Source organism: Diplotaxodon limnothrissa, linkage group LG8 (genome assembly GCF_057381915.1).
Source record: "Diplotaxodon limnothrissa isolate DT_005_m linkage group LG8, D_limnothrissa_male_GT1.1, whole genome shotgun sequence".
NCBI classification, from domain to species: domain Eukaryota; kingdom Metazoa; phylum Chordata; class Actinopteri; order Cichliformes; family Cichlidae; genus Diplotaxodon; species Diplotaxodon limnothrissa.
Window position 1 is genome coordinate 31,305,533 of NC_140603.1, and position 13,051 is coordinate 31,318,583.

At 45.7% G+C, this 13,051-nt stretch overlaps 1 protein-coding gene across 3 annotated transcripts in view; it reads right to left on the reverse strand.

Annotated features, from left to right (window-relative positions):
* LOC146627411 (serine-rich coiled-coil domain-containing protein 2-like) overlaps positions 1–13,051 on the reverse strand; it is a 44,105-nt gene that overhangs the window by 19,141 nt on the left and 11,913 nt on the right. For all 3 annotated transcript variants that reach the window (XM_085361665.1, XM_085361664.1, XM_085361666.1), the window contains exons 2-7: positions 8,872–10,076; positions 8,616–8,783; positions 8,353–8,529; positions 8,199–8,272; positions 7,090–7,263; positions 2,426–2,516 (exon numbers count right to left, since the gene is read on the reverse strand). In XM_085361665.1, the coding sequence (XP_085217791.1) occupies positions 2,426–2,516; positions 7,090–7,263; positions 8,199–8,272; positions 8,353–8,529; positions 8,616–8,783; positions 8,872–10,033 (1,846 nt within the window). In that variant the 5' untranslated portion in view covers positions 10,034–10,076. The remainder of the gene's footprint in view (positions 1–2,425; positions 2,517–7,089; positions 7,264–8,198; positions 8,273–8,352; positions 8,530–8,615; positions 8,784–8,871; positions 10,077–13,051) is intronic.

Consider the following 13,051-nt stretch of genomic DNA (forward strand, 5'->3'; position numbering starts at 1 on the left):
CTCGTCCACCCCAGCTGTGAAACTCAGAAACCAGTCTTACTTGTTATCATCTATCGTCCACCTGGGCCTTACACAGAGTTTCTGTCTGATTTCTCAGACTTTTTATCTGATTTAGTTCTGAGCTCAGATAAAATAATTATTGTGGGTGATTTTAACATTCATGTAGATGCTAAAAATGACAGCCTCAACATGGAATTTAATCTGTTATTAGACTCGATTGGTTTCTCTCAAACTGTAAAAGAACCCACCCACCACTTTAATCACACTCTAGACCTTGTTTTAACATATGGCATAGAAACTGAACATTTAACAGTGTTTCCTGAAAACCCTCTCCTGTCTGATCATTTCCTGATAACATTTACATTTACAATAATTGATTACACAGCAGTGGAGAGTAGACTTTATCACAGTAGATGTCTTTCTGAAAGCGCTGTAACTAAGTTTAAGAATATAATCCACCCACTGTTATCATCTTCAATGCCCTGTACCAACATAGAGTAGAGCAGCTATTATTATTAGCTATACTAATGCTTCGATCTTAAATAGGATCAACCTATCTCTAATAATCAGCTATGTTAAACCTTTACTCAAAAAGCATCTCTAGACCCAGCAGTCTTAGCTAATTATAGGCCAATCTCCAACCTTCCTTTCATATCAAACATCCTTGAAAGAGTAGTTGTCAAACAGCTAACAGATCATCTGCAGAGGTTTATTGGAAGAGTTTCAGTCAGGTTTCAGAGCTCATCACAGCACAGAAACAGCTTTAGTGAAGGTTACAAATGATCTTCTTATGGCCTCTGACAGTGGACTCATCTCTGTGCTTGTCCTGCTAGACCTCAGTGCAGCGTTCGATACTGTCGACCATAATATCCTATTAGAGCGATTAGAACATGCTGTAGGTATTACAGGTACTGCACTGCAGTGGTTTGTATCATATCTATCTAATAGACTCCAGTTTGTGCATGTAAATGGAGAGTCCTCTTCACACACTGAGGTTAATTATGGAGTTCCACAGGGTTCAGTGCTAGGACCAATTCTGTTTACATTATACATGCTTCCCTTAGGCAGCATCATTAGAAGACATAGCATACATTTACACTGCTATGCAGATGACACCCAGCTCTATCTGTCCATGAAGCCAGATAACACACACCAATGAGTTAAACTGCAGGAATGTCTTAAAGACATAAAGACCTGGATGGCCGCTAACTTTCTGCTTCTTAATTCAGATCAAACTGAGGTTATTGTACTCGGCCCTGAAAAGCTTAGAAATATGGTATCTAACCAGATTCTTACTCTGGATGGCATTACCTTGGCTTCCAGTAACTCTGTGAGGAACCTTGGAGTCATGTTTGACCAGGACATGTCCTTCAACGCACATATTAAACAAATATGTAAGACTGCTTTCTTCCATTTGTGCAACATCTCTAAAGTTAGAAATATCCTGTCTCAGAGTGACGCTGAAAAACTAGTTCATGCATTTATTACTTCCAGGCTGGACGACTGTAATTCATTATTATCAGGATGTCCTAAAAACTCCCTGAAAAGCCTTCAGCTGATCCAAAATGCTGCAGCAAGAGTCCTGACAGGGACTAGAAAGAGAGAGCATATTTCTCCTGTTTTGGCTTCCTGTTAAATCCAGAATTCAAAATCCTGCTCCTCACATACAAGGTCTTAAATAATCAGGCCCCATCTTATCTTAATGACCTTGTAGTACCATATCACCCTATTAGAGCACTTCGCTCTCGCTCTGCAGGCCTACTTGTTGTTCCTAGAGTATTTAAAAGTAGAATGGGAGGCAGAGCCTTCAGTTTTCAGGCCCCTCTTCTGTGGAACCAGCTTCCAGTTTGGATTCAGGAGACAGACACTATCTCTACTTTCAAGATTAGGCTTCAAACTTTCCTCTTTGCTAAAGCATATAGTTAGGGCTGGACCAGGTGACCCTGAATCCTCCCTTAGTTATGCTGCAATAGACGTAGGCTGCCGGGGGATTCCCATGATGCACTGGGTGTTTCTTCTTCACTCACTATGTGTTCACAGACCTCTCTGCATTGAATCATATCTGTTATTAACCTCTGTCTCTCTTCCACAGCATGTCTTTATCCTGTCTTCCTTCTCTCACCCCAACCGGTCACAGCAGATGGCCCCGCCCCTCCCTGAGCCTGGTTCTGCCGGAGGTTTCTTCCTGTTAAAAGGGAGTTTTTCCTTCCCACTGTCACCAAAGTGCTGCTCATAGGGGGTTGTATGATTGTTGGGTTTTTCTCTGGATGCATTATTGTAGCGTCTACCTTACAATACAAAGCACCTTGAGGTGACCTTTGATGTGATTTGACGCTGTATGAATAAAATTTAACTTTACGTCCTTACTGGGATCCATCATTTCACTTTACAGGTATCAGTGATATCTGCACATGTTCAGACGTACCGCTGTGCAGAGAGCCATCCTCTGGGAAGTCTGCGTCCAGCATGAGATCATCATCAGCCAGATCGCAAGAGTCCAGGTTGTTCAGGATGTCCTGAAAGACAGCGTACGACAGAGACACGCGGTCTTTAATAAGCCGACTCCAAGAAAACACACCGGGCTAAATTCAATGAGCAGAAAATGTTTCAGGAACTTCTAACGTCAGCGTGCAGACAGCGAACGAGAGCATCCAGAGCTGGAAATACAAATGCTCCTTTCTACAGAGCACCACACAGGAAAGATGAGAGTACGGATCCACTCAGTGAAGTGTTGTTTAGGTCCAAACCTATCCCGACTGAACAGTTACAGCTTCCTGTCCTTTATTTTGGAAAAGAAACATTAAAAGGAGATAAAGAAAGAACACCGAGACGTCTCCGTTTTCTTATCTTGTAAATAAAGAAAACACGTTTTTGGAAATCTGGACCCTGCTTCCCTGATTTCCTTTCCTCAAACCTAAACTCAGCAGATTTTGCTGTTAGTGTGAACATCAGCTGATAAAATCGGATACAAGCACGACTCACTGAGCGAGCGGCTTTCACATCATTGGGTCACCTGTTACTGCAGCTGGTTAACGACAACAACACGACCACTCACAAATCCACGCAGCTCCAAAACTAAAGAGTTTCATGCAGCTTTAAAATGTATTTAATAAAAACTTTTATTAGCAGAGCCATGAGGAAGAAACGGTGCATCACTTTAAAACAAAGAAACGTTCTCTGTCTGACTGCTGTCAGAGCTCTGAGGATAAATATCTATAACTAATCAATCATATCTATCAGTTAAACCTGAACAGTAGGTTTTACCTTGTATTGTGTAACATGTCACAGGACATCTGCAGGCTACAGGTTAAGGATCAGCTTTGAGCTCCGTTCATTTACAGAAGGACACATGCTGACCGTGTTTTTAAAGTTATTCTGAAAAAATAAACGAGCGTCATCAGAAAACAGCAGCAGATGATCCTTCTATCATCCAGGACAGCGGTCGGAAAACTTGATAGTATCTCGATATTTGTGTGTTAGAGGAAAAAGAACATTTATTGAATAATTCTCTATTTGATTCTAGTTTTGCACAAGGTGATCAGACAAAGTGCCGTGCTGCACAGACCGCCGACCTCGAAGAAACACAAAGACCAAAGAAAAAAAATCAACAACAATTTAACGAAGCAGCTGACAAAAGGCACAGACCGTCCCCTCGTCGTCAGCAGGTCTTTTGTGCTTGCTGATCAGCTCTGAGTTCTTCTGTCTGTGCAAGAGTTCGGAGGCTGCTTCATGCAGAAGCATCTGCCTGCATGTGCTCAGCCACAGCCACACACACACACACACACACACACACACACACACACACACACCCTGGTGGCTGAGAGCAGTCATCCACATCAACGCACCGCCTCCTAATCTCCTCCTGCTCCCTCATCTCTTTGCTCCTCTTTGTCATCTTCACCTCTTCCTCTCCTACTTCCATCCTGTCACTTCACCTCCCTCCTCTTGCCCTTCTTCCCTTCTTTTCTCTTCCTTTTCCTTCTCTCTCATTCTTCTGCCCACATCATTCACAAAAACACGTATCAACAAGAAACTAAATCACTGATTTAGACTTCAGGGTATTTCATAGAGCTGTGAGCACAGAAGCTAAAGTAACGTCATTAAACGCTACTTTAGCGCTAACCGAGTCCATGACAGGAGAACACAACACAACATTATAGTATGTACTGATTTTATAATCAATAAATCATGAGAAGGTTCAACCTAAAGATGTAATAACGAGCACTGCCCTCTACAGGAGGAAACAGGAAGAGCATGAAGAAGATGCCCTCTGACATCACAGTGACATCAAAAGGCCGACGTCAGCATGTTGTAATAAAAACATAAAACTGAAACACGTTGCTGAGCTCTCGGCTTGCTCTCGTTTCCGTATTAATCCAGCCTAAACAGGAAGCAACTTCTTATCTGCCAATTCTGTTTATGGCTTTTATTGTGGAATAAAAAGTGGTTAAAAATGTTAACATGGTCTTTGGTCAGTGGTTGTTGATCAATGGTCATGAGAATTTGCATAATTAAGATGAAGGAACTGCCCTCCCAGCCCATTGTTGCTTCACTGGGCTGGTTTCAGTCATTATGCAAATGTCCTGTTTATAAGATTGAAGCCTGCAGTCAGCTGAGACTGAAGACGTCACCTGGATGATGATGAAACGTTTCCCCCACAAAACGCTACATTCTTTTTAAAAATGGAGAAAATAAAATTTAGACTCAGAGGAAATGTTAATAAGTTCTCACAGATGTGGCAGCCTTTTATCACTTACTTTAACTCGTTGAAAACACTTACAATAGACTAAACTTTTGTACCACAGGGTTCCCTTCTGTTATGGTTTTGGGAGGGAGTTGATTTTTTATTTTTATTTTTTTTTCTGTTTTATTATTATTACCCGAATTTCGATGGCCTAATTTGTTTTGATATATGTCTTTATATCGGTTGATACTTGCTGTATTGGGCCTGATATGTTAAATTACATGTGCAAAACTTTATAAATAAAGAGGGGAGAATTTCACCATAAAAGCTTAAATGCACAGAGCAGTTGCCACGTGACTAATTGATTAAACATTTGCATTAATGAACAGTCAAAAAAAAAAAAAAATGCTACATCCGGATGAACAGAATCAACTTTTGGAGAGTTAAAAATTTTAGTTTTGTTTCATAACATTTCTTAAACTCTCCTCGTGCCACGCCCCCCTGTGATCATCGTTACTCCTCCTCTTTTTCTGTCCTCGCTCTGATGAAAACACAGAAACCTCGTCGTTGTCCTGACCCGTCTGTTAAAACAAACAGAGCAAAGCTTTCCCCTGAGGCAACACTGACCCCTGGTGGTCGGGTCAAACATTTCTAATGATAATTTCAGTTTCACATCTACCAACAAACAGAAGACAATCAGGTTAAAGCTTAAAGACGAGAAAGGCTTGAGCCATCAGTCCAGAGCTCGTTAATGTCCTCACATCATTAAGACCCTCAGCTCACTGCGATCAATCACTCGTTGGGCCCACAGCTCATTAACGCAGAGGGCACATTGAGACGGGAGCTCATTAACAGCCTCTCAGCATCATTCAGGATGGAGATTAACTTTACTCAACAGGACAGAGCGTACATGAAGCCACGGCTCGAAGCAGTTTAACACATCTGAATCCCTTTGACTGTTAGCCTTCAGCTTTGTGTAACACCACCCAGATGCTCACTTCATGTCTGATAAGAAGACAGAAACATTAGTCGTTTATGGCAGCTGTAGCTCCCAGTAAACACTGATGCTAACGAAGTGCGATTTATTAACCTGCAACAAGCAGAATGGCCGGGTGGCGTTTAAGCCGCACAGATACAGGATGTTTAAACTGACTTCCTGTTTCCTGTGCCAGTTTATTTATTTATTTATTTCAGCTGGTTGTTGTGTTTTCATCAGGGAGGTTGCAGAGTGCCCTCTGGTGGATAAATTATGCAACATCCGCACTGATAACATGGTCGAACAGTGTTTTTATCCACGTTATAAGGTTTCATTTATTGGCTGTTATACAAGCTGACACCGACACATACATCTGTAACCATTACGGTCCATAATACCGATAAACCAGTCGGACTTTAGCAGAGATGCTCTTAAAACTGGAAAACCGTGAGAAGAATGGGAGCTTCCAGCTTCTCTCATCATCTCATGAACATCAGTGTCTGTAAAGTTTCAGTGGACACTGGAAGCTGGAGACAAACTTTACTGAATAAATGTCTGATATTGTTCAAAAATAGAAAGGATGCATGAGGAAGGTCAAGAGAGAGAGATGCTGAACACTGAACGTGTTACTGCGGAGTAAAAAAGAAACTCCTGACCACAAATACAGAAACCGCAGCTGGATTTAAGGGAGTATAAACAGTGAGGGAACCTTTAACATCCCTTCAACTGTAGAAGAAGAATCAGAAGAAGAAGAAGAAGAAGAAGAAGAAGAAAGGTGGAGTGAGGACGAGACTAAAGAGGAGTACAAAGAATAAAAGGAACAACAACAACATGATGTAAATATATATAATATAAATATATATAATCTTCTATAATTTCTAAAGAGAAATTATAGAAGAGAAATGAAGAAAGGGCAGAACAAGAAGAAGAACAGGACATCTGATCGGCCGTGAGTGTAACTCACAGAGTGGACACAAGAGGGAGCCAGAGGACTTCCTGCAGACTTAGATGAGCTGAAACGTGACACCAGCGTTCATCGTGAGATTAAAATGTCTGATTTTCAGTTTGATAAATGAAACTGTGGGTTAAACATGAACTCTGACTAAACTTTGGACATTTCAAATCAATGAAATCAAAACACAAGATCAGTCTGAGTGAAGCTGTTTTTTGAGCTCCCCTGAGAGGCCTCGAGCTCAGACTTTAAAAACTTTGTGCTAATCTGACACGTGACTCCATCACGATGAAGCGTCTCCATTGTGCCGTCTCTGTGGAAGCAAACCTCAGCGGAGCAGCACAGCAGACGCCTCCTGAATGTTAAACGCTCCTCTTTGTCATTTCTCTGCTGCGCTGCCACGAAATCATCCAAACTACAAACCAGCCTGGAGGAAGGTTGGGGGCAAATGTGTGTGAGCTGCAGGTTTGTCCTTACGATGCTGTTGAGGTCGGAGTCGAAGCTCCCGATGTGGTGGGTGGTGTTGCTGCTGGTGTGAATGGACGCGGTTGTGGCGACGCCCCCCAGGGGCTCCAGACCCTCCTCGTCCCACATGTAGGTGCCCCCGGACCCGCAGCTGTCGGAGGGGGACAGGTCCAGGGACGAGCCGCCCTGCAGAGGGGACGGACATGTTTGATTCAGACCACGTGGAGTTTTTCAGCTTTTATTAAACGTTCATGACTGCAGATGAGAGCAGGACAGACGTCCTCCTCTGTCTTTCCCAACAGCGTCCTGCCTCGCCCGGCTTTCAGGGACAGAAACCACGTCTACACCCTGCCTGTTAACTGTCCACGTGTGGGGCTGCTTTCACCTGCTGTAGCTGAGCTGTGAGTCAGGTCAAAGTATGACTCAAAGACTATGTCATGTTTCTGGAAATGGGTTAAAGGTTTGACAAATGAAGGAAACTGTGACAATTCAAGAGGCTAAATATCTGAAGTGGGTCTATGAGGTGAGGCTGAAGGCAGGGTGAGGCCAAGCAGCATCCTCCTGTGCTGATATCAAAGCCTGCAGTTCCTCTAATGTCCACTAGAGGCTGACTCAGTGTTAAAGCTCTACAGCAGAAAGAAACATGCTGACGGCCTCATACAGAAACTCTTCATATCAACTGTTTTCACAACTCACCTTTTTAAACTGTTTTAAGGCTTAAAGTCTGCATTATTAGGGGTGTGGCCTCTTTGACTGACAGGTGAATGGTGACACAGGCGGCTGTAGCTGCTAGCTGTCTGCTAGCTTCACCTCAGCTAACTGGAGTCCCTGAACTGGACCTCCGGACTGTGTTTGTGCTGTTAGACTCTATTTTTTCATACAAATGAAGCAGCCTACTGGCTTTTATTGATTTCTCTAATTAAAAAACAAAATCTGGCAAATGTAACAGGAAGTGTTGGCCCAAAACTACAAGGAATATGGCCGCTAGCACAGGCTAAGCCACAGCATTAGCCGATAGGTTGGCAGACTGTGGTTTTATAAAGAGAGCTGCTGCTGTGGGCACTGATAGCTCCTTCTGATTGGTGGATAGAAAGTTCTTTGTATGGGTTTAATGGCGCTACCTGCTCGTGGTAGTCCGGCTGACTGGACCGTCTCCGGCGGGAGAGTCGGGTCAGCTGATGGTCTCCTCGTTCACCTGAACACAAGCAGCATTATTTTTTTTAAGCAGTCGTCTCGACACTTTTTCTCCTCCCTCCTGCTCCTCATAAAACTCACCTGTGAGTCTCACGCTGCTCCAGTCGATACCATCATCCAGAAAACACAGCCCGGTCGCCTTGGTGACACAATTAGCGACCACCTTGTCGTCATCAAACCTGGCGCACGATTGGTCGAGCCCGGAGTCATCTTCCTCGTTTTTGGAGGAGAGCAGCAGGATGCCGACGCCTCCGTTTCCTGCAAACAGCAGACAAGCGTCGCCGTGAAGTCGGATATTATTCTAATTTACTGACATCTATATAAAATAAGAAATCTGATCTCACCGAGGTTGTCAAAGTCGTCCATGTACTCCTGACTGGTGTCGTTTCTATCCAGAGAGGAGGTGGAAGACAGGGACATGTCCTCCAGCGTCTCCCCTAAAATCGAAACCTCTGCCTGGGATGCAGGCTCTGCCGGCAGCTCCTCTGCGTCCGGAGCCTCTGGAGTGTTTTCTGGAGGAGGACGAGCAGCTGTTAGAGAGAAACTACAAACAGACAAAAATAAAAAGCTGTGGGTAAAATAAAGAGTTAAAAGCTGAACCTGGGCTGTTTTCTGTCGTCGAAGGCGTCTCTACAGAGTCCTTCCGTCTGCTCAGTCCTTGGTCGTCTACACACTGATTGGCCGTCGTCGCTCGCAGTGGGCGGGACTGCTTGATGAGTGTTGGGCGTGACATCTTGTAGCTGATGCCACTGGGCCTGGAGGTGGGGCTCAGGCTGGGTAGGAGAGGTTTCTTTAAGGCAGATGGAGGCAGGAGGGAGGGGACCCCCGACCTCGCTGAAGCAGCAGAACCAACACTGGCTCCGCCTCTACCTGCCTGGCTGCTAACAGGTGGTTTCAGCAGGCTGCCTTTAGGTGGAGCCCTGCTGGTGGAGGGGGACTGAGGGAGGGACGAGGAGGAGGCGGAGGAAGGAGTGAGGGTGGGGGAGGGCTGCCGTCGGACCTGGGTGAGGCTCCGTGAGCGAAAGCGATCGTCTTCAGTGAGCCGGACGGAGACAGCGGAGCCGAGGCTGTCGCTGGAGTACGAGCGGTTGGCTGGAGTCTTCTTCTGGAACGGGGAACCAGCTCGAGATCCAGGACCAGAACCGCCGGCACGAGAGAGGAAACTCTGAGGCCGTCTCAGAGAGCTGCTGGGTCTGGGCCGCGGTTTGGGCCCCGAAACGCCGTTCAGGGCGTGTTTGGCGCCGTTGGTCGGCCCTGATGGACTCAGTTTGTTGGATCTGATTTTGGAAGCAGGAGGTGTGCTGGGGCTGGACTGTGGAGACGGCGATGATGATGATGGCACAGGCAGGCCAAAGCCACGCCCCTTTTCCACAGAGGCTGCTTTTTTGGCGTCACGCTGGGAGTAAAACTGCTGGACGCTGCTGCGATTCCACCCGCCCTTCCCCCGGCTCCACGCCCTCTCCCCATCACCGCCGCCGTCCACCATCAATCCATTTTCTCTCCTCAATTTCACAGAAATCGAACTCGGCACTCGGATAAATCCATTCTGTTTAGCCGAGGACGGGGGCGCCGTTAGGGCGCCGTTGCCCCCTGATGGTCCAGGGTGGTGGTAGAACCCGTTGGTGAGGCGGGTGCCGGCGCTGGCGGCAGCAGCAGCAGCAGCGCTGGTGCTGACAGCGGCGGTGGGCCGAGAACCAAACTTGGGCAACCTAGAGACCATGGTGGGCATGGCGGGAGGGTCGACGAGATGAGGGGCTGACATCAAACCCCGCCCACTTCACCATGGAGACACAGAGTCAGAGGATCTGGACAGAAGACAGGAAAAGATGATGTTAAAGGTCACGACCTCAGAAAGGTCAACTGTTCTGAAAACTATTCTTCTAAAACTCTCAGTGATGAAATTTGATTAAATTAAAAAATGTTTTAAATTGTTTTCCAAAGAAAAACAAAAAAGACAAATTTCAGCAGCAAAGTTTGGACATGTGGAGTCAAACGAGTCCTGCGAGGTTCCCTCGGTTAGCTTCACGTGCACTTTGCAGCTTAGTCTGTGTGACACTTGTGTTTCAGTGCAGACCGACAGGCTGCAGGTGGAGCTTTGTTATCACGCAAAGCAAGAACCAGTTCAGAGAACGCTTCCACGTAGAGCTACGAAGGACCTTTACTGGAAAACCTTTCAAACGCCCGTTTGCTGCGGTTTCTCTGAAGCACAACAAAGCAGCTCTCAGCGCAGCGTCTGCAGGCGCTGCAGGATCAGGACAAAGCTGCAGCAGCCTGGGACACTTTGGTGAGATATAAAAAAAGCCTGGCAGCCCACAGTGGGTGATCACATGATCCCTCTGATGGTAAAGGAAAGCCCGCCTCCATGAGGTCACCATATTCAGTTTCCCATTAAGAGCAAACTTTTCTCCTGGTTTAAAGAAAGTTTCTGAGGAAGAATCACTACAGAAGGTTCAGGGATTGAACTTTACAGGCTCGAGTGACACTGTGGAGCTGTGCTGTGGAACTTTATTCATAAAGCACATTTAATAACAACAAAATGTTGGCCAAAGTGCTGTACAAAGATTTAAAAAAGCAAAAAATTACACAGTAAGAAATAAGATCAATAACAAATACGTGGATGATGACTGGGTGGATAGATGGGTAACTCTCACGCGGTGCTGTGGCACAGCAGAGCTTTCAGACACCCTGATTACAGACTGCAGGTTTGAACGGCAACGTTACAGGAAGAAGCCTCCGAGCCTCGATGTGGGTTCAGTCCTGATGGAGGTGAGATGGACGCATGTTTATTCCAAACGTGTATTTTTAGCCTTCCCGCCCCCCCTCCTGGCCCCCGCTGAGCCCACAGATATGTTGGTATTCATAACACCAACCGTTCCCTCTGACTCTCCAGAAACAGTCGCTGAAAGTGGTCGTCTGAGTTTCTGCTGGTCGCTCTGCTCCACAGCAGCTACGTGATAGGCTGCTTTTATAGCATTAGCATTGTTAGCTTGACATGACACCATCTGTGACGCGCGTGCAGAAACACGGAGCTGCACGTGTGTCGTGCACTGACAGCGTGAAGATAAACCAGCGTCCAAAACTTGTTTTTTGCAAACAATTCAGTTTCTGAAATCTGCAGAGCTCAGTTTGTGATCCTTATTTTTTAATATGTTTCCACCTGCGAGGCTCGCTGTATTATAAATAAAAGCTATTGTGTGTTTTTTTCAAACAAAGTGAAAAATGGATTTAACTGTAGATACGTGTTAGTGCTGCAGGACTGTTTAAATGAACAACTCCTTGTGTTTTCATTCATGTTTTGAAGCCATAACAAACTGTTATTACTGTCGGTCACCTGCAGTACCTTCTCGGCCCATCAGGGGTCCCCGGCCTACACTTTGGGATTAGTCCTTGACATGGGTAGAACAATAAACCAGCTAAGTTTAAGAGTTTGCTGAAGTTTGCTTGCTAACAAACATGTTGGCAGGTTTTAAATCCCAGTCAGCATCCACAGCTGAGCCCAGACTGAACCTGCTGAACAAAGACAACAGTTTCATTCATTTTGGTGATGATGATGCATGCTGCAAATTTCCAGAAGTTTCTCAGCACCAATGACGTCAGCTACCCCGATGAAATATAATGAAGGTGTGAAGCCGACAGGCCCCGCCCTCCTGCAGAGAGCCGAGCTGCGGCGTCTGCACAGAAACTAAATTACAGCCCTGAGGGAGCGGAAAAATCCGGAGAGGAGCAGCTCTGACTCCTGCCAGTGATTAACAGCTGAAACATGTGGCAGCTGATCGCTCTGCAGCTTCAGCGCCGCCGGCTCGTGTGCGTGCGTTTGGGCTGGCGTGGAGATAATGCTTAAATGCACTCCGCCCCTAATAAAAACAGTCTGCTGTTCCTGCACACAGACACACATTAATGGTATGCCACACCCATCACACACACACACACACACACACACACACACACACACACACACACACACACACACACACAGGTAAGACTGCATGCAAATCCAGAGGCCGGGAAGCTGCAGGGACACAAACCTGCGACCTGCTGCTGCATGAAGTCTTGCAGCAGCAGGTCGCAGGTTTGTGTATCTGGTTGCAGAAGTTCATAAAACCACAGCGACAAGAGTTCAGTACACATAACTCAAATGTGTCAACACACACACACGAGTGCATGTGAGTAATTCCCACAGACACAGACATGTGACCACAGGGTGTAGCCTCACTGGTTCCTGCATCTTAATTAAGTTTAGGAGACTCTCGTTTCAACTGGAAAGGAATGCAGAGCAAACACGGAGTCAGCACTCAGAGCTCAGGAACGTCACGGTTTTAAATGCTGCAAACACAGACAGCAGCTGCTGTTGCAGAGCTCAAATAATCAAACAAATCATTTATATAGATGAAAAAGTTTAAAAGTGGCTGAACTCTGCTGCAGGCTCTGGATCAGCTGAGCGTGGGACGAGAGGCAGCAGGCGGGCGAACCACGGATCACATGGTTACAAATGACTGAACTTTCAAAATAAAGGTCAGGGTGACTGTGTACTACTAGACAAGAAAATAAAACGTAAATAAAACAGCATCACAAATGTGTTGATCAAATTAAAGAAGCAGCAGCAGCTAAATTACTCTTTAAAATGCATGAAAACTTCTGATTTTATAACTTTGTTCTTTGGAAGGAGACGATTCTCTTCACTCTGTCAGGACCCACACACCTGTGTTCCTGAGCCCACACAGCCTCCATCACATGCTGGTGTTGGTCAGACCTCCGAACACTCCTGATCCACCAGTTTATA